General features: G+C 43.3%; 2 protein-coding genes across 2 annotated transcripts in view; both read left to right on the plus strand.

Annotated features, from left to right (window-relative positions):
• ISPD (Nucleotide-diphospho-sugar transferases superfamily protein) overlaps nt 1-25206 on the plus strand; it is a 418080-nt gene that overhangs the window by 244656 nt on the left and 148218 nt on the right. The window lies entirely within an intron of this gene.
• On the plus strand, nt 8819-11146 carry LOC149205876 (uncharacterized). Its single transcript, XM_089393568.1, has 2 exons — nt 8819-10836; nt 10968-11146. The coding sequence occupies exon 1, from the start codon at nt 8903-8905 to the stop codon at nt 10589-10591; it is 1689 nt and encodes a 562-aa protein (XP_089249694.1). The 5' UTR covers nt 8819-8902; the 3' UTR covers nt 10592-10836; nt 10968-11146.

The following is a 25206-nucleotide window of genomic DNA, read 5'->3' on the forward strand; positions in this document are numbered from 1 at the left end:
AAGAGGATTTACAGCGTCACTCCTATAGGCCGAGTTTTACAATTGCAACTGAGGTTGGGCTTCTTGGGGGTCGAATTTCAGAATTTTGAACTAGCTCAAACCCTTCCTGGGTTTTTCTGGGTTTAGGCCAAGGAATAAGGAGCTGAAATCTCATAATTTTCTGAGCATGGGAAGCAGTGATTCTAGCCTTCGAAGTCAACAGACAATGCAATTTCTGGGCAACGTAGTTCAGTTTGGTGCAGCAGTTGAGGCAGCCTTCAGTTCAGCATTTGCTCACCTGGGTTTTGTCATGCTTGTCCATTGAGACAAGCCCAGGTGCACCATTCTATTTTGCTATTGTATTTGCCCTTGAAGAAGTAATAAAATGGCTCAACAGTTCTCTATTTCCAGCGTTTTCATGGGTGCTTGATGTCTATTTCGTTTTTCTGATTGCTGGATTGTTTGCATGCTTTGTATATCACTTATATTCCTGTTTAGGAACATTACAGTGGTATCAGAGCCTAGGTCTTGGCTTAGCTGTGAGGATTTTCTCCTATGAGAGAAGGGGACCAACAGAACATCACATATAGAAGGCAGAGGTACCGGAGTAGAGAAAGAGAGCTGGAAATCACTCCAGACATGGAGGACAGGGGGAAAGCAGTGGTAGCAGAGGAGGATATGGTGGAACCCAAGAGCAGGGAGGAGATGGCTTTTGACAGCCTCTTGAAGGCTTTGAATGATTTAGCGAAGGGCCAGAAAGAGATGCTGGAGGAGATAAAATGCAGAACAGAGAGAGAACCACCCCTAGAGGATTCTTATTTGGGGAAACTTCTGGAGCCTCCCAGCAATTCGATCACCCTTCACTGGCAGCACAACCCCTGTTAGCTAATGGGCGAACTTGAGCCACACTGCCCTCTTTCGTACTTGTGGCACAGATCGAACCAGCAGGGGGTGAAGACCCCACACAAATGGGAGAACACTTTAGAGAGTGGCAATCTATGGGTGCAAACTTCAAGAAAGCACTCTCTTTCAGAGATTTCTGCAAGCTCAAGCAGAATGAGAAGAGTAAGGGCTATGGAGGACAGGGTACACAAAGCTATGAGCTACAGAGGAACATAGGGAGGATGTACTTCCCTACATCCGATGGCACTGCCAAGTGCACTGCTAGGGCTTGGGTTGAGAAGATGGACACCTATTTCCAGCTCAACCAGATGACAGAGCTGGAAGCCATCAAGATGACCACGCTGCACATGGAGGGGGAAGCCCATGACTGGTGGTTTCATGGTTTGGCCACCCTAGGGCATGCCAATGTGGCTTCTTATGAGGATTTCACAAGGAGGGTGGTGGAACGTTTTGACCAGAGGGATCTAGAGGCTCATTTGAGGGAGCTGATCCAATTGCGCCAGACAGGCAACCCAGAGCAGTATATTTTGGAGTTTCTGCGAGTTTCAGTGATGGTCCCAAACCTATCGGAGGCTCAAAGGGTATATACTTTCATTGAGGGCTTACTTGAGCCCCTGCGTGGACTGGTGAAGTCACACAGACCCTCCACGTTGCAGGAGGCAGTTATGTGCACCAAAGATCTACAGGGGGCCATCCCCAAGACTAGAGCGCCTTTTCCTGCATGGACCCCTTTCCCATAGAAGGGGCATGACACTAGACCCCCACCTCAGAGAACCACCCAGGGGCAGGGTAGCTAGACGATGAGCCATGAAAGGATGTCAGGAGGAGGAAGTTGTGCTTCACTTGCTAGGAGCCCTAGGCACCAAGCCATTGGTGGACTGTTGGCAAAGCACATCATATTGAGGTCTTTTTAGATAGTGACCAGGAGGATGAGTTGGAACAAGAGTGTGGTGTTGGAGATGGTGAGAGTCCGACAGCGAGGGAACCACCACCACCACCTCCATAGGGAGGGGCATCCTTTGCTCCATTCAGGGGAGTTCTTGCTTCTTTATGCAGGGTCCCCAAATTCTTGACATTGAGGATCAGAGGCACTATACAAGGACAACGGGTGTCAGTGTTAGTTGACAGTGGGGCTACCCACAACTTCATAGATGCCTAGTTGGTTCAGAGGAGGGTCCTCACCACGACTGAGTTTGAGGGCTTTTTAGTCCTAGTACTAGGTGACTGTACCATGCAGTGCATTCGGTATGTGCTTGCTTTGATAGTAGTTATGGGGAACTACTTGATGACAGACCACTTCTTTGTGGTCGATGTGCTAGACACCAATGTAGTGATGAGTGTCTAGTGGTTGTACTCCCTTGGGCAAGTCACTACTCACTGGAAGAAACTGGAGATGGAGTTCACTGGGCTGGATGGCAAGTTAGTAGTCCTCAGAGGCATGCATTCATATCTATCCCAGACAGTCTCAGCGCGCAGGATGCAGGCAAATCTGCGACATGGGGACATAGCATGTGCAGTGGAGCTAAGGGGTTTAGAGGTTGGGGGACAGGTCTAGCCACCACCTCCAGACATACAAGCCTTGTTGGACAGGTACGCAGTGGTTTTTGGCGATATTCCACTGGGGAAGCTGCTAGACAGGGGATTTGAGCACACCAATTGAGTTGGAGTGGGGTGTGCAGGCAGTGATCACTAACTCTTTTAGGCATCCTAAGGCCTATAAGGATGAGATTGAGAGGGCCATCAAAGAGCTGTTGGCATTGGGCCATATCAGGCCAAGTTCCAGTCCCTTCGCTTCTTCAGTAGTGCTGGTGAAGAAGAAGGATGGAACATTGCGCATGTGCACTGACTACCGGGCCCTTAATCGGAAAACACTGAAGAACCGGTACCCCATCCCACACATAAATGAGTGTTGATTCGTGGTAGCATCAGATGTGTTGTAGCCATGAAAATTGGTGGAGAGGCTAAAGCACATGAGATCTCCAAGACCCAGAAATGGTTTGGGGAAATTCCACCTGGTTAGAGAGATATTAAAATAATTAATATTTTTAATGGGGTTCCTAAATCTAAACTTAGGAAAATTAAATTATTAGTGGGTATTAACATAAAACTGGGTGAGAATGTTCTAAATGACATGGATCAAGCCAAATCTAATCTTAGCCATTGATTAGAGACTTAATCTCGGCTATTGAAGACTCAATAGGAAAAGTATAAGAGGAGGCTTGAGGGTCAGTTGGAGATACACCAAGATTGATCAGTCAGTTCGATTTTCTGGAGCGGGGTTTGCTGAGAAAATTCGAACAAGTGATCTAAGTTGCAATGAGGGGCAGTGAGTACATAGTAGAGAGACAGAGATAGTGCCAGAGGGTTAGCGCAGTGACTGAGGAGGCTAAGTAGAGTTAGCAGGAGCAATGCAGAGGCAGCTAGAGACTGCACAGAGGCTGAGGGGCTTGCATGGGCGACGCAAAAGGCCAAAGCGCTGATGTAGAGAGGCAGAAGGCTGACGTAGGGGGTTCCAGAGCATTGCAGAGGCTAGCAGGGCTGACGCAGAGCCTTGGAGAAGTACCGGAAGGATTTGCGTGGGGCAGAGTAGTGCTGAGAAGCTGAATATCTCCTTCTGAGAAGAGGTATTACTGCCGTGTAAAAATCTCTGTTGGGTGATCTAGTTTGGCACCCTAGTTGTACTCAAGAAATCTGCATAATAATAAAACCCTCAGAACTGCTGCACTAGTTTTCCCGCATTGGGTTTTTCCAGGGACGATTGTCCAAAAATAATGGTGTCCCTTGTGTGTTTGTCTAGTATTTCAGTTGCTGATCTGTATATGAGTTAAGGCTGCATTTGTGTTTATTTTCAGTATTTATATGTATAAATAACTTGTTAATGGAATAACCAAGTAGGTGAAATAAACCAGATAATGCAGTAGAGATTTCTAATGGGTAACAGTTAGAAATTTCAACATGGTATCAGAGCGTTGCAGATCACAGGAGGGATGAAGGCACCAACATATTCAAAAGTATTTGCAACAGTAGCAGCTGTCCCGAGAGACAGAGCTACTCTTAAACAGAAAGCAACAGAGAAGGAGTGACGTAGAGAGCATGCGTCATCATTTCGAGCCCGAGAGAGGGCCAGCGCAGAGGCAGAAGAGGCTCACGAAGAGCCACATCATCCTACTCAGTCAAGTAGGCTTGACGCAGTTGCCCAGAAGTGATTTAGCCTTTGCCGGGATTGCATAGAGCTGGAAGGCTCAGTTTCTTCAGTTGTTGGGGCATAGGGAGCTGTCGCAGATTGTGGATTAGGAAGCTGGTGGGGTGCCATTGCTATCGAAGCAGAATAGTACCTAATGGGACAGAACCAAGGTAGCGGGAGTCGCTGCCTTGACGGATTTCTAACTAAGAAATCTAGATCTGAGTTGCAGTTGTAAAGAGGATCATAGAGGAGTGAATCGACAGTTGGTGGGAAGATTTCCAATAGGGAAATTAGGACTTAGAGGGATATTTCCAGGAGTGAAGTCGAATTTCAGAGGGAGTCTAGAAGGAGCAGAGATGGCAGTGAACGGACTGAGGGATAAGGACAGGTTGGATGGGGCTTCCAACTTTATCATCTGGAAGGCCAGGATCCTGTCAGTGCTCGATAGACATCGCATCAAGGGCTTTGCCTTGAGAACCATGGCTATCCTAATCGACCCAGCGAATAATGAGAAGTATGAAGATGCAATGGCGAAGGCAAAGTGTATAATCCTTGATGGGGTCAAGGATCATGTTGTACCACATATTGCCGAGAAGAATACGGCAAAGGAGATGTGGGATACTTTGACGACATTGTATCAGGGCACTTCCATGCTGAGGAAGATGTTATTAGAGAATCAGCTGCGGTCATATCAGATGCAAAAGGGGGAGCAGATAGATCTATACCTCCTTAGATTGCAGGAGATTCGGGACCAACTTACTTCCAAAGGGGCCACGCCAGATCAGGGGTTCATGGTGAGGACCGCCCTGAATGCAGTCTCCGAGGAGTGGGAGACATTTGTCCAAAGCATTTTGGGCAGAGCTAATATTCCAAGATGGGAAGAGATATGGGCAACTCTTCGCCAAGAAGAGATTAGATGGTTGACCAAGGCGAGGAGTAGCAGCAAGGGGGGTCGAATCAAGAAAGAGGAGGAGGATGTGGCTCTGGCATCTGCAAGACAACAGGGGAAGAGGAAGAAGAAGGACATCTCCAAGGCGAAGTGCTTCCATTGTGGGGAGCTGGGTCATTATGCAACCCAGTGTCCTAGGAAGAAGAAGAATAAGGGAGAGGCTTTTGACTCCAAGGCAGCTAAAGTCGAGACTGATGACGACTGTGCCATGAGTGCTCATGCACCTCTAGAGAAGAGGTGGGGTGACATCAAGCTGTAGTCAGGAGGACTACAGAAGATGAGGGGCAGGATCCTTGAGGTGCCCAAACTCTTGGATCATATCCGGCTACGGGAGCCCTTAACGATAGTAGCAAGATGACGGATGTCGGGTAGAAGCAAGATGCGATGGAGCAACAAGGCAGTGCTAGAGTGCAGAGGTCTGTAGCAACACAGTGGGGGTTGCAGCAGTGCGAGAGGCACAAAGGTGGTTGCAGCAGTGCGAGAGGCACAAAGGTGTTTGTAGTAGCACAAAGGCAGTAGAGGGAGCACAGGATAGCAGCAGAGGTAGCTTCAGCATCAGGAGGCTTCCAGACTGACAAGGATGTCAGAATTTGGGTAGATCAATTACTTACTTCTCGGTAACTGAGTTGCAGTGCAACAGTTAGCAGTGGCAGTGCTATGGGCAGCATGGGCAACATGTTGAGAGGGAGCTGCAGTACAGATGTAGCAGTGGCAGTGTCATGGGCAACATTACAGGAAGCAACAGTGCAGTGGATGTTGGGCAGCAGGCAAGCATCAACACAGGTACCAGTGCTGGATGATCAGTGCGATGTTCAGTGGTGGAGCATTACTAGAGCACATTCCTCGCTATGAGGGAGTGTTGATTTGTGGTAGCATCGGATGTGCTCTAGCCATGAAAATTGGTGGAGAGGCTAAAGCACATGAGATCTCCAAGACCTAGAAATGGTTTGGGGAAATTCCACTCGGTTAGAGAGATATTAAAATAATTAATATTTTTAATGGGGTTCCTAAGTCTAAACTGAGAAAAATTAAAATGTTAATGGGTATTAATATAAAATTGGGTGAGAATGTTCTAAATGACATGGATCAAGCCAAATCTAATCTTAGCCATTGATTAGAGACTTAATCTCGACCATTGAAGACTCAACAGGAAAAGTATAAGAGGAGGCTTGAGGGTCAGTTGGAGATACACCAAGATTGATCAGTCAGTTCGATTTTCTGGAGCAGGGTTTGCTGAGAAAATTTGAACAGATGATTTGAGTTGCAGCAAGTACATAACAGAGATGCAAAGATAGTGCCAGAGGGTCAGCACAATGACTGAGGAGGCTAAGCAGAGGTAGTAGGAGCCATGCAGAGGCAGCTATAGACTGTGCAGAGGTTGAGGGGCTTGCGTGGGTGACGTAGAAGGCCAAAGAGCTAATGTAGAGAGGCAGAAGGCTGACGCAGGGGGTTCCAGAGCTACGCAGAGGCTAGAAGGGCTAACGCAGAGCCTTGGAGAAGCACCAGAAGGATTTTCGCGGGGTAGACTAGTGCTGAGAAGCTAAATATCTGCTTCCGAGAAGAGGTATTACTGCCGTGTAAAAATTTCTGTTAGGGCAGTGAGTACTGGACAGAGAGGGGCAGAGATAGGGTTGAGAGACCAACGTAGAGGCAGAGAGGCAGACGTAGAAGCCAAAGCAGGCCACACGAGGCTAGTTGGGACAACGCAGAGAACAGAGGGCTTGCGCCATCCACGCAGAGGGCAATAGGAGTGATGCAGAAGGCCGTAGAGGCTGTGCAATGCCTCAGAGGGCTGACGCAGAGGGTTTTGACACTGACACAGAGGCCAGGGGGCTGATGCAGTGCTTCAGTTGTGCTGGAGAGGGTTTTGTGGGGCAGATTTTTTGAATATCTGCTTCCGAATAGAGACGTATTACTGCCGTTATTTTTCTCTGTCGGGTGAGCCAGTTTGGCACCTAGTTGTACTCAAGGATAGACTGCATAATAAAATAAACCCTCAAAATTGTTGCACTGGTTTTCCCGCATTGGGTTTTTCCGTGGACGAGTTGTCCAAAAATAACGGTGGTACTTGTGTGTTTGCTATTTCTTTCAACTGTTGATCTGTAGATGGTTGAAACTATATTGTGTTTATTTCCATGTTTATATTTTTAAATAACTTGTTTATAATTAGCAAGTAGGAGAAATAAACCAGAAGAATACAGATAAAATTTCTAACGGATAGACTTAGAAATTTCAACATGGTATCAGAGCATGGTTGCAGATCACAGGAGAGTTGAAGGCACCAGTTGAAGCAGAGCATTTGCAGCAGAAACAACTGTCCCGAGTGACAGAAGCTGTTCCTAGCAGAAAGCAGCGGAGAAGGGTTGATGCAGAGGGATTGCGTCATCAATCCGGGCCAGAGAGAGGCCAACACATGCTAAGGAGGGAAGAAAAGGCTCACACAGAGCCACACAAAGACCAGGAGGGTTGACGTAGTTGGCTAGGGGAACATTTCGACCAGTGCCAGGATTGCGTAGAGCCTAGAGGCTTAGCCCTTCGGTTGTGGGGTTTAGGAAGTTGTGGGAAGTTTGTGAGGAGTGAAGTTGGTGGGGTACTGTGGGCAAAACAATACCTAACAAGGAGAAACCAAGGTAGAGGAAGTCGCTACCAAGGCGGATTTCTAGCCAAGGAATCAGGATCAATGTTGCAGGTGCATAGAAGATCGGAGAGGTGCGACTTGACGAGTGGTAGAAGGATTTCTAGGAGGGGAATCGAGACTCAGAGGGAGTCTAGCAGAAAACTTCCAGGCGGGAAGTAGAGAGACTCAGCAGGAGTCGAAGAGAGAACTTCTAGAGGGAAGTAGAGAGACTCGGAGGAGTCGAAAGGAAGAGCAGAGAGATGGCCATGAATGGGCTGAGGGATCAGGACAGGATGGACGGGGTGTCCAACTTTGTGGTCTGGAAGGACAGGATGCTGTCCATTCTAGATAGACATCAAATCAAGGCCTTTGCCTTGAGAACAATGGTGATCCTAGTTGAACCAACTGATAATGAAAAGTACGAGGAGGCAATGGCCAAGGTGAAATGCATCATCCTTGATGGGTTCAAGGATCATGTGGTCCAACATATTGTTGAGAAGGAGACGACAAAGGAAATTTAGGACACCTTGAAGAAGTTGTACCAACCAGTGTTGCACACATCGCGATTAAATCGCGATAAAATCGGAAAATCGCGATTTTTTGAATTTCCCGATTCAAAGCGCGATTTTTATCCAAAAAATCGCCAAATTTTTTTTATAGCGATTTTTATCGAAAAAATCGCGATTTTTTGAAAAAATCGCGATTTTTTCGATAAAATCGCGATTTTTTCCTTAAAAATCGCCAGAGGCGCGGGCAGCGGGGGTTTTATATGGAAATTCGATTTTTTGTTTATTCATTCAGCAGTCCGCCGCGGAGGAGAAGGAGAAGAAGGGAGGGAGAGGGTTGCCGTCGGTTGTGGGAGCGAATCGAAGCGATTTTAGGAGGAATCCAAGCCAAGATCGCCAATTTGTCCATAAACCAGGTATGTAGATTAATTTTTTTTTGTTTTGGTTCTATAAAAACTTTGTTTTTAATTGTTTTTAAAGAATTTTTGGAAATTTTTCATTGATTTGGGATGGGTTATTTGTTATGACTATGAGAACCAATTTTTGATTTTTATTTTCTCATTTTCTTTAAACATTGTTTATTTTTTTTTATTTTTCATTGTTTTTTGGGTTTAGAAATTGGGATTTTGGAAATAATTAGCTTGTAATTTTGCAAATGCTAAATTGTAATTTGTATTTACTATTATCATTTATGTAATCCTAAATTCCTATTTCCTAATCCTTATTTTTCCATAGGTTTGCAAATTCAAAATTCAAAAACAAACATGCCAAGGAAATTGGATCCTTTCTGGGAATATGGTGACCCTAAAACTCCGAATGATAGACAAAACTTGATTTGCAAGTTGTGTGGAAAGGAAATATTCGGGGGGGTGTACAGGTTGAAGTTCCACCTTGCACAAATCCCTGGACGTGATGTGGGGCCCTGTCTAAAGACAAATGCTGAAATTATCCAAAAAGCCATGAGAGCATTGGGAGAATTAGAGCACACTAGAGACGCCAAAGAAGAACTCAAAAGGCAACTAAGAAGGTCAGTTGAAGGAAGTGGGCCAAGTGGCACAGGTTCTACTGCAGCGTCAGTCAATCCGTTTGCTGCATCATCATATTTTGTTCCTCGAACCACACCTGGTTCACAACCAACTATCGGTTCAATGATGAAAAGAACTGAAAAAGAAAAAGCTGACAAGTTGATGACAAAATTTCTCCTCTGGAGTGATATTCCTTTCAGCATTATAAGGAATAATCCATTTTTCCAACCTACTCTTGATGCTGTTGCCAGTGTTGGCCCGGGGTACAAACTCCCTTCTCTTCATGATTTCAGAGGCCGGCTTCTTCAAGATGAAAAGCGTGACTGCACCCAAAGATTGGAGGATTTTAGGGCATCATGGGCACAAACAGGATGCACTGTTATGTCAGATGGTTGGACTGACCAAAAGGGGAGAACCCTTATAAACTTCTTGGTTAGTTGTCCCTTGGGGACTATGTTTATCAAATCTGTTGATGCAACTCATCAAATCAAAGATGCAAAAAATTTATGTGATTTGCTGGATGTGTTTATTTTGGAGGTGGGTGCAGAAAATGTTGTCCAAGTCATAACGGACAACGCTGCAAATTATGTTGCTGCTGGTAGAATGCTTATGGACAGGCATCCTACTTTATTTTGGACACCTTGTGCTGCCCATTGTATTGATTTGATGTTAGAGGACATAGGGAAAATTCCCTTTGTCAAAGAGGCTGTTGACTCATCAAAAACCATCACAAAATTTATTTACAATCACACATCTGTGCTTAGCTTGATGAGAAAATGCACCAACAACAAAGAGTTGGTGCGCCCCGCCATTACACGGTTTGCGACGAGTTTCATATCTCTTCAATCCCTCTTGAATTCTATGTGGGATTTGAAGAGAATGTTTGTTTCAGAGGAGTGGCGTTCTTCGCCAATGAGCCGCAAACCAGAAGGAGAGGCCGTCTGCAGACTTGTTTCATACCAAGAAGACTTCTGGGCGGGAGTGCAGGAGGTGTGCGCTGTCACTGAACCTTTGGTAAAGGTTCTTCGGTTGGTAGATGGTGAGAAGCCCGCAATGGGCTATTTGTATGAAGCCATGGATAGGGCCAAAGAAGCCATTCGGTCCTACTATGATGACAAGGGAGATGATGGGTTCCAGAGACAACTCCTTCTATGGAACGTCATTGATGAGCGATGGAACAACACACTCCATCGTCCCATTCATGCTGCTGGCCTTTTCCTGAACCCTGCATTTTCTTATGCATGTGGGTTTAATTTTGATGTTGAGGTCGTGGAAGGATTATTAACCTGTGTCCAGAAGATGGTGAGAACTCCAGAAGAACGTATGGAGGTCTCTAGACAAATTGAGCAATATAAGTTGTCAGCTGGCACATTTGGCTTTGAGATGGCTATCAATGATAGGACGGTTAAAATCCCAGGTATTTTTTAGTTTGTAGTATGTACTTTGTAACTTTGTTTCAAATTTCATTGTTTCTTCAAATTCCATTTTTTTCTTATGTTTATTTAAAATTTTCTTTGTAATTTTGTTGTAGACGCATGGTGGAAGATGTATGGTGGCAGAGTACCCCTTTTGCAAAATCTTGCCGTGCGCATCCTCAGCCAAACATGCAGCTCCTCGGGATGTGAGCGCAATTGGAGTGTATTTGAAAAAATACACAACAAGAAGCGCAATAGGTTAACACTTAAACATTTAAAATATTGCAAATTTCCAAATAAATTTTTGAATTCATTAAAGTTTTAAACAATATTTTTTTTATAATATTAATTATTAATTATTAATTTATTATTTCATGAACTTTGTACAGGTTGGAGTCCCATAGACTTAATGACATGGTCTATGTCTACTACAATCTTCGATTGTGGGTGAAACAACTAGAGAAGACACCTGATACGGAAGCCATCTCATTGGATGGGATTGACACCACTGCTGAATGGAGGGTTGAGACCGAGAGGCCTCTCATGGATCCCACTGAGGATTGGTTAGTGCAGGATGAGGGGGAGGAGGAGGGGGAGGAGGAGGAGGAGGAGGAGGAGGAGCAGGAGCAGGAGCAGGAGGAGGAGGAGTTGGAGGAGCAGGAGGAGGAGGTGATGACACCGCCTACCCGGGCTACCCGGGCTACCACTACCACCAGTAGAGGACGTGGTCTCCGTCCACCTCAGCCTCCTGTAGCTGCTACTACTAGTTCTTCAGCTTCTAGAGCACGTCAGACTCCACTGCCATTTCCACCACCACAGGCACCAGCTTCTACATCTAGAGGGAAAGAGAAAGTTGTGCCATTTTCTCGCAAGAGGGGCAGAGGAAATCAATAGGATTAGACTTTCATTTTATTGTATATGACATTATGACATGATGAGATACATTATCATATTTTTTGTTGATATTTTGAGGCTGAGTTGGACTTGGGACTCAGGACTTACTATTCAGGACATGATTCAATGTTATGTGTGATTTTAGCGCTAGAAATGATATTAAACATCTTATATATTAGTTTTTTTATCATATTTATGTGTCAATGTATTTATTTTATGTTGTAGATGGTTTAGATATTAAAAAAATTGAAAAAAATTGAAAAAAAATGAATATTTTTGTGCCAAACGATTTTTTCCCGCTTTTTTTCCGATTTTTTCCCGATTTTAACGATTTTTTCCGCTTTTTTCCCGGCGCCGATTAAATCCCGATCGCGATGTGTGCAACACTGGTACCAACATACTTCCGTGCAGAGGAAGATGTTACTTGAGAATCAACTGTGGTCATACTAGATGCAAAAGGGGGAGCAGATAGATCACTTCCTCGGTAGATTGAAGGAGATCTGGGACCAACTGACTTCCATAGGGGCCACGCCGGATCAGGAGTTGATGGTGAGGACCGCTCTAAACGCAGTCTCTGAGGAGTGGGAGACATTTGTCCAGAGTATTCTGGGCAGGGCAGATTTTCCAGATTGGGAAGAATTGTGAGCAGCTCTTCGCCACGAAGAGATTAGACGGTTGTCCAAGATGGGAAGTAGCAGCAAAGGAGTCCGGATCAAGAAGGAAGAGGAAGAGGATGTAGATTTGGCATCTGTGAGGAAGCAGGAGAAGAGGAAGAAAAAGGACCTCTTCAAGGTTAAATGCTTCAACTGTGGGGAATTGGGACATTATGCGAACCAGTGTTCGAGGAAGAAGAACAAGGGAGAGGCGTCTGACTCCAAGGCAACACCAACGAAGGCGGAAAAGGAGGTAGAGGAGGATGACGATTGTGCCATGAGTGCTCATGTACCTCTAGAGAAGAGGTGGGGAGACATCGAGCTATAGTCAAGAGGGCTATAGGTGATGAGGGGCAGGATCCTTGAGGTACACAAACTCTTGGATCAGATCCTTGCTACAGGAACCCCAAAGTGAGAAGTAGCAGGATTGGCGGATGTCGGTAGAAACGGATGCAGATGAAGCAACAGAGAGTGCTACAATGTAGTAGTCCTAGGCAACACAGAGCTACCAAGCTGCAGCAGTGCGAGAGGCACGGAGGAGGTTGCAACAGTGCAGGGTGGCACAGAGAGGTTTGCAGTGGTGCGAGAGGCAGGGAGTTGTTGTAGCAACGCAGAGGAAGTAGAGGGAGCACTTGATAGCAACAGAGAGAGCTTCAACATTGGGAGTGTTTCTACCCTGACAGGGATGTCAGTAGTTGGGTGGATCAATTACTTACTTCTCAGTAACTGAGTTGCAGTGCAGTAGCAGTCGATAGTAGTACGATACAACATGATGAGAGGGGGTTGCAGTGCAGATGTAGTGTTGGGAGAAAGGACTAGCAACAGCACATGCAGAGGGAGCTGTCGTACTGATGCAGTAGTGGCAAGGGCAGCGCCATGGGCAGTAGTATAGGATGCAACAATGTAGAGGATGTTGGGCAGGGAGGCCTAGCATCAACACAGGTATCGGTGCCGTATAATTTGAGTGATGTTCAGTGGGGAGTATTACTAGAGCACAGTCCTCGCTAAGAGGGAGTGTTGATTTGGGGTAGCATCGAATGTGCTCTAGCCATGAAAATTGGTGGAGAGGCTAAAGCACATGAGATCTCCAAGGCCCAGAATGGTTTGGGAAGATTCTACCCGGTTAAGGAGATATTAAAATAATTAATATTTTTAATGGAGTTCCTCAGTCCAAACTTAGGAAAAGTAAAATATTAATGGGTATTAATATAAAACTGGGTTAGAAGGTGCTACAGGACATGGATCAAACCAAATCTAATCTTAGCCGTTGATTAGAGATGTAATCTCGGCCTTTGAAGGACCAACAGGAAAATTATAAGAAGAGGCTTGAGGGTCATTTGGAGAACACACCAGAGTGATCAGTTATTCAATTTACTAGAGTAGGGTTTGCTAAGTAAAGTCAAATCAGTGATTAGTTTGCAACGAGGGGCAGTGAGTACTGGACAAAGAGGCAGAGATAGTGCCGAGAGACCAACGCATTGTTGGAAATACTAAGAGGGGGGTGAATCAATATTTTCTTTCAATTGTTATTATTACCAGTTTAATTCTTCACAATTTAAATAAAGAAATGTTCAAGTATAATTTTATTGAGTAAAATAATAAATACAAGATAAATGTGTTCCAAGCTCCAACTTGGTTTTGATGAGGCTCCGATGTCTAGGGCTTCAACCCTATCTTGTCAAGGCACCAACCTTGGATTTAGGAGCACCAACTCCAAGGACATCAATCCTTCCAACTCTAAGGCACCAACCCCAAGGGCTCCGACCCTATCTTTCAAGATGAATCAGGTCAAAAGATTGTCCTCTCGCTTTGTCTTGAGCTTCCTTCTTTGCTCAGCCTTCGGCTTCTACTGTACCTTCTGCGTCTGCCAGACCTTCGACTTCGACTGCACCTTCTGCGTCTGCTAGACCTTCGGCTTCCTCTATTTCTTCAAGTTCATAAGTTGTGAACTTTTCTTGTTCTCTGTGATAGATGCCTGATACGCCTTACTTAAGTGAAGCGTTTCAACTTGTATATATATATATATATATATATATGTATGAGTTTTGCCAATGAATTAAAACGACTCGTTCAAAGGTGGAGGGGCCGACTTGTGCATGAGGTGTTATATTAAAATATATCAGAGGGCCTGCCATGTTATCAACTTACCCCCGCAATCCCAACCTTCGTGAAAATCCACATTAATAGAGATCCCCACATGCCACGTCATATTTTTAATCGCAATCGCAACTTTCATGAAAATCGGAGGTTTTACAAGTGTGCACATGCTCTATCCTCTGATATCAACATCATCGATATTCACATATCAACATAGTTAAAACCATATAATGGGTGGTCCCACCTGCCACATCATCACCTTAATCACAATCGCAACTTCCAGAGGTCTTCTCATAACATAGTCGATCCCCTACGGTCGACGGAGCGGATGCGGTATACAATAAACTGTTTTTGATAAGCTCATTGGGTACACAACTCTATCGCAATCGGCGGTCCGTTGTGTCCACACCCTTACTGCAATTGGCGTTTTGACATTTCTTTGAAACGTGCGATTCAATGGATGCGATATCATATTGAGTCATATTATAGTGGTGCAGTGAGGTTCGTAGTAATATCGCAATCGCAATTTTTAACGTGACATCCCTTTATAACTTGCGATCTGAAAGTTTCGATAGGCAGATGTGATATTACATAAAGGTATGTTCTAATGTAGCTATCGGGTCTGCGTATTATATCACAATCTATGGTTTGCGGGACTTTGATGGGCACACATATTAAAACGACCTTAACCCCCGCAGTTGACTGCGATCTAAGAGTTGAATATGAGATCGACGGCTAGGATTGAGTGCGAGACTTCAGCCACGATTAAGGAAATCCGTACTTTCCTACCCCCACAGTTGCTAATCACCGTCGATCTAACAGATCTGTCGATCTGACGATCCAGATCTATTCCTCCGCCATTCTTCTTTCGCAAGCACTTGGGTTTGATCTCTGCCGTTCATTTCTTGACTCCATTATATTGCAATCGGGGGTTTGAGCAGTGTATAGAACCGACGACAACGTGACAATATAATTTATCTGATAAAGCGCCGATATCTTAACTCCTCCTTATAAATTGCTTCCGATAAATTGCTTCTCTTCTCTTGCTGGCTTTCAATGACTTCTTCCTCTTACTCTTTGGCTTTCCTCGGCTTCTGATAGCTTTCCTCCTTGGTTCCACTATTTCTCTTATGTCTGTATTCAATCCTTGGATCCTTTATGGGCAACATTATGATCACAAGAATTTTCCATCACAATCACTGCTATATTGACATCAATGAAAACCTAGATTAACAATCTTCGCCTTTGTCGTTGATGGCAATATTCTTTTTCTCCCCCCCCTTTGACATCAATGGCAAAAAAAAGTGCACAAGAACTCCCCCTGTCGAATTGCTCCCCTTGTCATGCAACATCTTTATGAATCAACTTAATGTGATGCTAGAGAAATAACCCCCATCTTTTGGTGAAAATGTTCAAATGCTTCTCGAGGAAGAGATTTTGTGAAAATATCAGCTATCTGCTCCTTAGTATTGATATATTCCAAGTTGATGTTTTGTTCAGCTACTTGTTCACGAAGGAAATGTTACTTGATTGGTATATGTTTGGTCTTTGAGTGCATCACTGGATTTTTGCTGAGACTAATAGCATTTGTGTTATCACAATAGATGGTGATTGGTTGATTGGTACCTATGTTGACATCTTTCAGAGCTTCCTTCATCCATAATATTTGAGTACAATAATCTACGACAGCTATATACTCGGCTTCAGCTATAGATAGTGATATGGATGTTTGCTTTTTGCTGAGCCAAGATACTAGACAATCTCCCATGAAGAATGTATTTCCACTAGTACTTTTTCGATCATCGACACTTCCAGCCCAATCAACATCGGTGTATGTAGTGATAGTAAGAGTTGAGCTCTTAGGGTACCAAAGACCAAAATCAGGAGTTCCTTTCAAGTATCTGAGAATTCTTTTTATAGCCAACAAATGGGATTATTTAGGAGCTGATTGAAATCTTCCCACCATTCCTACTGCTTGCATAATGTCAGGTCTCGTAGTAGTTAAGTATAGGAGGGCTCCAATTATTGACTTGTAATGAGTTGCATCTATCGAAGGAGAGTCATCATCTTTGCTTAATTTGCAATCTGTGGTCATAGGTGTGCTCATGGGTGCACAGTCTTCCATTCCATATCTTTTAAGCATGTCTTTAAGATATTTTGCTTGAGATATGAACATGCCTGCCGTGGTTTGAGATACTTGTAGTCCAAGGAAGTAAGATAACTCTCCTATCATCAAAATTTCGAACTCTTTTGACATATTTTGAGCAAACTCATGGCTCATCTCATCATTATTACTAGCAAAAATCAGATCATCAACATAGACAAGAGTGACTAGTAACTTATCCTCATCCATCTTTATGTAGAGATTACTTCTTGCCACCCCCTTCTTGAAGCCTTGTTGTTGTAGATAGTGATCCAATCTTGCGTACCAAGCTTTAGGAGCTTGTTTCAACCCATATAATGCCTTTTTCAACTTACAATCAAAGTCTTTTCCTTTTGCTAGATTAAACCCTTCTGTTTGGTCCATGTAGACTTCTTCCTTGAGTTCCCCATTCAGAAATGTTGATAGATTTTGAAACCTTTTGAGCAAGAAAATGCTAAAAACATCCTTATAGCTTCCATACGAGCTACTAGTGCAAAGGTTTCTTCAAAGTCGATTCCTTCAATTTGTGAATAACCTTTACAAACAAGCCTTGCCTTATTTCTGATGATTTGTCCATCTTCATTCATTTTGTTTTTGAACACCCACTTGGTTCCAATTATATTTTTATCCTTTGGACGAGGTACCAACTCCCATGTTTCATTCTTCTCGATTTGAGACATTTCTTCTTCCATGGCTTTTACCCAATGAGGATCCTTACTTGCTTGGGTAAATGTTTCTGGTTCTATTATAGATAGGAGAACAACATCATTTTTCTTTGGTGTACTTGTCATCCTTCTTCGGGTTTGCATCCCTTCATCTATATTTCCAATAATCTGCTCTTCTGGGTGATGTTTTTGGAGAAACTTCACCTTTGAAGGGGTTTGAGATGGTTCTTTTTCCTTGTGTTTTTCTTGATCTTTTTCCTCTTTTTCAGGTTCTTCTTCATTTTCTTCAATGAGAGGGTCAACTTCATGATCTTCAATTTCTTTTTCTGGAAGGTCTTCATCAATCTTCACATCAATGCTTTCCACTATTTTCCGTAGTTGATTATTGTAGCACTTGTAGGCTTTGCTCCTTATAGAATATCCAAGGAATATTCCTTCGTCAACCTGAGAATCAAATTTTCCTGGTGAGTCATCATTGATTTTTATGAAGCACTTGCTTCCAAAAATCTTGAAGTATTTTATTGAAGCAGGTCTTCCTTTCCATAATTCATAAGGAGTCTTCTCATTATTTGGTCTTAGTTGAGTTCGATTCAAGGTATAAACAACTGTCCCGACTGCTTCTCTCCAGAATTTTGGCTGCAAGTCAGCTGCTATTAACATTGTTCTTGCCATTTCTTGAACAATTCGGTTTCTTCTTTCAACTACCCCATTTTGCTTGGGTGTTCTGGCAGCAGAGAGTTCTCTTTCGATTCCATGTACTTTACAGAATTCATCAAATTCTTTTGATGTGAATTCTCCCCCTCTATCCGTTCTAAGACATTTAATTTTAGAATCCTTTTCATTTTCTACAAGAGCTTTAAGATTCTTAAAACATTCAAATGCTTCGGATTTATATTTTATGAAATTATAGCCATATCATTCTAGTATAGTCATCAACAAATAAAGCAAAGTACCTTTCTCCTTGGAGTGTCGGAGTTCTAGTTGGTCCACATAAATCAGCATGGATGATCTCCAAAAGCTTTGATGTAGAAAACTCCTTGGTCTTGTCGCTGGTTCTAGTTTGCTTTCCATGTTGACATGGACCACATACTCCTTGATTTGGCTTGAATAACTTTGGGATGTCTCGTACTGCATTAATCTTGCTGATATTGATCAAGTTATCGAAACTTGTATGTCCAAGTCGCTTGTGCCACAACCAACTTTCATCTGTTTGACTTAAGTAACATTTATCTTCTTGAATTTTGTTCAGAATGTAGACGTTATCTGATGTTCTAACTCCTTTCGCCACAAGTTCCCTTGAGGAAGAGTTCCTTATTTCACAATCTTTAGTGCTAAAGACAACATTATGTCCTTGATCACAGATTTGGCTAACACTCAAGAGATTGTGTTTGAGCCCATCTACTAGCAAAGCATTTTGAGCCTTTCCTTTTCCATTAATAAGGGTAACAATTCCTTTTCCAGCAATTTTGGCAGATCCACTTCCAAAGGATACATTTCCTTCCTTTTTGTTCAATGAGACAAACTTCCTTTTGTCACCTGTCATATGTCTGGAGCACCCACTATCCACAAACCAATGATTTTCATCACTGTGAGCACATAGAGCTAGGCCACATTTATCCATGTTGGGATTCTCATTTTTTGCTTCTCTTCTTTTGAGGGGGCAATTTTGTTCATTATGTCCATTATCATTACATAATGAGCAAATTGGATCAAATTTGGCCAAGGGATCAAAAGAGTTGTAGGTCTTGATTTGTCCTTGCCCTTTGAGACCATATGGTTTGTTTGTTTGATCTTTCAATTTTGGTGTTTCATTCTTACGAGCCATGCAATGTTTAGCTTGATGACCAAAATTGTTACAATAAAAACAATGCCCAACAAAGATAGTTTTGTACCTGTTGTAATAGCCATGATTTGAATCAACATTCTTCCTTGGAGTTACTCTCTCTTCATTCTTTGGATTTGAGGTGGGTCTTTGATGAAATAATCTTTCTTCTTTTGGGTTGTTGGAAAATATGTCGGCATAGCTTTTCGCATTATTCTTAGTACTTGATGATTCTCCTTTAAAACCTATCCTAGATTTGTAATGATGAGGTTTTTGATCATTTAGGATAATGTCAAGTATTTGAGAGCTTTCCCAACCCTTTTTGACTTGCTACAATTCCTTCCTGAGAGATACTACTTCAGCTTCACGTTCTTCACAAATTTCTTCTTTTCCTTTTAGCTTATTTTTCAAGAGGTCTTCCCTTCTTTTTGCTTCCTCCTTTTCTACCTTGAGAGAAATGATTTTATTTCGTAATTTCTCATTTTCTTCAATGGCACTCATTAACAATTCATCTACATTTCTTACTAGACTTGAATCATCATCATTTGTGAATGCCATGAATAATACTTCTTGGCTTCTAGCATGGTCATTTTCTTCATCAGATTCATCATTACCTCCTTTGCGATGAGGGAAATGATTAGTTGATTTCTTTTTGATGACTACAAATTCATCTTCATCAGACTCATCTTGCTTAGAGAAGAAATTCTTCTTATTGAACCCTTTTTTTTGTATACCATCCTTTTAGAATTTTCCTCATCATCACTATCATGCTTAAGAGGACATTTTGTAGCATAATGACCTATTCTTCCACATTTGAAACAAATAAGAGGGTACTTACCTTTTAGCTTAGATCCTTTCTTTAGTCTTCGTACAAATTGCGCCAATTCAGATTCAACATCGGAGTCATCACTGCTGGTATTCCATTCTTCCCCTTTTTTGATTTTGAGGCCTTGAATGCTGCATCTTTGGAACTTGGGCTTCCTTTTCTCATCTCATAGGCAATGAGGATTCCATGAAGTTCATCCATCTTGAGAGTATCTAGGTTCTTCATTTCTTCTATAGCACTTACTTTGGAGTCAAATTTGTTTGGGAGAGATCTTAAGACCTTTTGAACAATAGTGCTTTCTTCAATGTTTTCTCCCAATCCTTTAAGAGAGTTGACCACTTCAGCTACTCGGAGAAAGTATGATGCAATATCTTTTTCATCATCCATTTTCAGACTTTCAAATTGTCTTCTATGAGTTTGAAGCTTTGCCTTATTAACTTTGGAGTCTCCATCGTATAAGCCAACTAGCTTATCCCATACTTCTTTGGCCGAGTTACAATTCATGACTTTTGTAAATTTAGAATCAGTGATTTCACTAGTGATGGAATTTAAGGCTTTTGCATTTGCAATGTAAGCTTTCCTTTCATCTTGATTTGTTGGAAGAGTGGAAGGAGCTATGTACCCATTTAAAACCGAATGCCAAACTTCAGGTCCAAGGGACATTAAGTAGTAGGACATTCTTTTTTCCGAAAACCAAAATTTGTGCCATCGAACAGAGGAAGTCTTCCTGACACTTCTTGATTTCTTATTGTGAATAAGAATCCTTCTTCTAGCTGTTAGGTTGATATGAAGAAGCTGGCTTTGATACCAATTGTTGGAAATACTGAAGGGGGGGGGGTGAATCAATATTTTCTTTCAATTGTTATTATTACCAATTTAATTCTTCACAATTTAAATAGAGCAATGTATAAGTATAATTTTATTGAGTAAAATAATAAATACAATATAAATGTGTTCCAAGCTCCAACTTGGTTTTGATGAGGTTCCGAACTCTAGGTCTTCGACCCTATCTTGTCAAGGCACCAACCTTGGATTTAGGAGCACCAACTCCAAGGACACCAATCCTTCCAATTCTGAGGCACCAACCCCAAGGGCTCTGACCCTATCTTTCAAGATGAATTAGGTCAAAAGATTGTCCTCTTGCTCTGTCTTCAGCTTCCTTCTTCGCTCGGCCTTTGGCTTCTACTGTACCTTCTGCGTCTGCCAGAACTTCGGTTTCTACTACACCTTTTGCGTTTGCCAGACCTTCGACTTCCTCTGTTTCTTCAAGTTCACGAGTTGTGAACTTTTCTTGTTCTCTGTGATAGATGCCTGATACGCCTTACTCAAGTGAAGCGTTTCAACTTGTATATATATATGTATGAGTTTTTCCAATGAATTGAAACGACTCTTTTAAAGGTGGAGGGGGCGACTTGTGCATGAGTTGATATATTAAAATATATCGGATTGCCTGCCACGTCATCACCTTACCCTCGCAATCGCAACCTTCATGAAAATCCACATTAATAGAGATCCCCACACACCACGTCATGTTTTTAATCGCAATCACAACTTTCATGAAAATCAGAGGTTTTACAAGTGTGCACATGCTCTATCCTCCGATATCAACATCATCGATATTCACATATCAACATAGTTAAAACCATATAATGGGTTGTCCCACCTGCCACATCATCACCTTAATAACATATCAACATAGTTAAAACCATATAATGGGTGGTCCCACCTGCCACATCATCACCTTAATCGCAATCACAACTTTCGAAGGTCTTCTCATAACATAGCTGATCCCCTACGGCCGATGGAGCGGATGTGGTATACAATAAACTATTTTTGATAAGCTCGTTGGGTACACAACTCTATCACAATCAGCGGTCCGTTGTGTCCACACCCTTATCGCAATTGGCGTTTTGACATTTCTTTGAAACGTGCGATTCAATGGACGCGATATCATATTGAGTCATATTATAGTGGTGCAGTCAGGTCCGCAGTAATATCGCAATCGCAGTTTTTAATGTGACATCCCTTTATAACTTGCGATATGAAAGTTCCGATAGGCAGATGCGATATTACATAAAGGTATGTTCTAATGGAGCTATTGGGTCCACGTATTATATCACAATCTATGGTTTGCGGGACTTCGACTGGCACACGGATTAAAACGACCTTAACCCTCGCAGTTGACTGTGATCTAAGAGTTGAATATGAGATCGACAACTAGGATTGAGTGCGGGCTTCAACCACGATCAAGGAAATCCGTACTTTCCTACCCGCGCAGTTGCTAATCACCGTCGATCTAACAAATTTGTCAATCTGATGATCCATATCTATTCCTCCACCATTCTTCTTCCACAAGCACTTGGGTTGATCTCCGTCGTTCATTTCTTGACTCCATTATATTGCAATCGGGGGTTTGAGCAGTGTATAGAACCGCCGATAACGTGACAATATAATTTCTCTGATAAAGCGCCGATATCTTAACTCCTCCCTATAAACTGCTTCCGATAAATTGCTTCTCTTCTCTTGCTGGCTTTCAATGACTTCTTCCTCTTACTGTTTGGCTTTCCTCGGCTTCCGATAGCTTTCCTCCTTGGTTCCACTATTTCTATTACGTTTGACATCAATGACAACCTAGATTAACACGCAGAGGCAGAGAGGCAGACGTAGAAGCCAAAGCAGGCCACACATAGGCTAGTTGGGATAGCGCAAAGGCCAGAGGGCTTGCGTCATCGACGCAGAGGGCAGCAGGAGTGACGCAGAGGGCCGTAGAGGCTGTGCAGTGCCTCAGAGGGCTGACACAGAGGGTTTTGACGCTGATGCAGAGGCCAGGAGGGCTGACGCAGTGCTTTATTTGTGTTGGAGAGAGTTTCGTGGGGCAGCTTTTCTGAATATCTGCTTTCAAATAGAGAGGTATTATTGCCGGTTATTTTTCTCTGTCGGGTGAGCCAGTTTGGCACCCAGTTGTACTCAAGGATAGACTGCATAATAAAATAAACCCTCAGAATTGCTGCACTGGTTTTTTCGCATTGGGTTTTTCTGGGGACAAGTTGTCCAAAAATAATGGTGTCACTTGTCTGTTTGCTATTTCTTTCAGCTGTTGATCTGTAGATGGTTGAGACTATATTGTGTTTATTTCGATGTTTATATGTTTAAATAACTTGTTTGTAATTAACAAGTAGGAGAAATAAACCAGAAGAATACAGATAAAATTTCTAATGGATAGACTTAGAAATTTCAACATGGTCGATGCTCTATCACGGAGATCGCGGGTTTGCCGCTCATGAGCATTTGCCATGATTGGAAGGCCCAACTATTGGTGGAGTACTCCAAGGACATGAGGGCATGCGAGATTCTGGAGGGTACCCACCCAGATGAGTGCTACCAAGTGATGGACGAGATCATCTACTACAAGGGGCGCATATTTCTGGTGCCCAACACGCAGTTGAGGGAGAGAGTGCTCCAGGTAGCACATGACTTGCCATTTTCGGGGCATCAGGGGTTCCGGAAAACATACATGGCAGTCAGGGAGAGATTCACATGGAAGGGCCTCAAGGGGGACATGTTGAAGCACGTACAAGAGTGTGAGGCATGTCAGAGGAACAAGGGGGAGTTGATTCACCTTGCAGGATTGTTACAACCGCTTCCCATCCCCGAGGGGAAATGGGAAAGTATATCCATGGATTTCATCACGGGGCTCCCCACAGTGTAGGGCAAGGACTGCATTTATGTAGTGGTCGACCAGTTGACCAAGTATGCCCACTTTTTCGCCATCCCCACTAGGTATTTTGCTGCACAGGTTGCAGAGTTGTTCTTTAGGGAGATCTTCTGGTTACACAGGCTTCCTAAGAACATTGTGAGTGATAGGGATAGTAGGTTCATGGGAGGCTTCTGGCAGGAGCTTTTCAGGTTGGTCGGTATCGAGCTCACTCCTAGCACGAGCTACCACCCCTAGACAGATGGCTAGACAGAGCGAGTTAATCAGTGGCTGGAGGGGTATCTGAGGAACTACGTGATTGGACAACAGAGGGCTTGGATCCGGTGGTTGCATTTGGGTGAGTATTGCTACAACACCACCCATCACATGTCCATCGGTATGACTCCTTTCCGTGCCTTGTATGGTTATGATGCATTATCTTTTGCTGATGTTGTTTTTGGAGACAGCCGGGCCCCAAAGGCCAAAGATTGGATCCAAGAGAGCCAAGACATCCTCAAGGCTCTCAAGGATAACTTAGTGACAACACAGAACCAGCAGAAGGTGTATGCAGATCGGCACCAGACCGAGAGACATTTCGAGGAGGGGGATTTGGTGTACCTTTGGTTACAGCTATACAGGCAATCCACGTTGAAGTAGAAGGGGGCCAAGAAGCTACAACCCCACTTCTATGGGCCATACCAGGTGATCAGGCGAGTTGGGGAGGTGGCCTACGAGCTGGAGCTGCCTTTGGGGAGCAGGATTCACAATATATTCCATGTCTCATGCCTTAAAAAGGTGTTGGGACAATAGGTGACAACAACAATAGAGTTACCCCCATTGGATGATGAGGGCCACTTGGTTTTGGAGCCTGAGACCATCCCGGAAAGGAGGGAGAGGACGCTGAGGAGCAGGACCATCAGAGAGTTCTTGGTACGCTGGAAGAACTTGTTGGATGAGGATGCCACCTGGGAGGGTGAGCACATTTTGGAGCACCCAGCTTTGAAGTTGCTTGAGGGAAAGCAACATTTGGGAGGGGAGGATTGTCATGTCCCTTCCCAAATACATTTGTAACAGGTTTATCTCTACACAGTGTTTGTTAAGTTATGGTATGTTCTATGCTTATAACAGTTTACTTATTTTTCTTATTATATTCCACCGATTAGCAATCACATGTACATAAAGTAAAGTGCAGATAGAACATTAAACGATCGACAGAAAACAAACCAAGACAAGAGACACAAGATGTGGCGGCTAGCCAGGGACAAACCCCACAATGTGTGGGGAAACCCTTTGATCAAATCTTCTTTTATCTTCAATAATTCAGCAGAGAGAAATAGTACAATAAATCTGATTCATATCAGCAGTAGCAAACCCTAGATCAATAGCATCAGCATTAGCGGCTTCATTATCAAACTAGGGCAGACCATATCTCGCAAACCGACCGTCGGATTGACTTCATTCCACCACCAAAAGTTTCGGCTTCCAGAGGAGGTTCAGATGAACCTACAACGCAGTTCAGATGAGGAGATCTTCTAGGCCACGCAAGTCAATCTTTGCTTCTGCAGTTGCAGCTTCAGTTTCAGCAGTTTCCGGCTTCAAACTAGGGCAGTCGATATCTTGCAAACCGTTCGTCGAATTGACTTCATTCCACCACCAAAAGTTGCGGCTTTCAGAAGAGGTTCAGATGAACCTACAGCGCAGTTACAAAGAGGAGATCTTCTAGGCCACGCAAGTCAATCTTTACTTCTGCAGTTGCAGCTTCAGTTTCAACAGTTTCCGGCTTCAAACTAGGGCAGTCGATATCTTGCAAACCGTTCGTTGGATTGACTTCATT

This window comes from Pinus tabuliformis, chromosome 1_2 (genome assembly GCF_031772625.1).
Source record: "Pinus tabuliformis cultivar Carrire ecotype Pingquan chromosome 1_2, CPIR1, whole genome shotgun sequence".
In the NCBI taxonomy this organism is placed as follows: Eukaryota; Viridiplantae; Streptophyta; class Pinopsida; order Pinales; family Pinaceae; genus Pinus; species Pinus tabuliformis.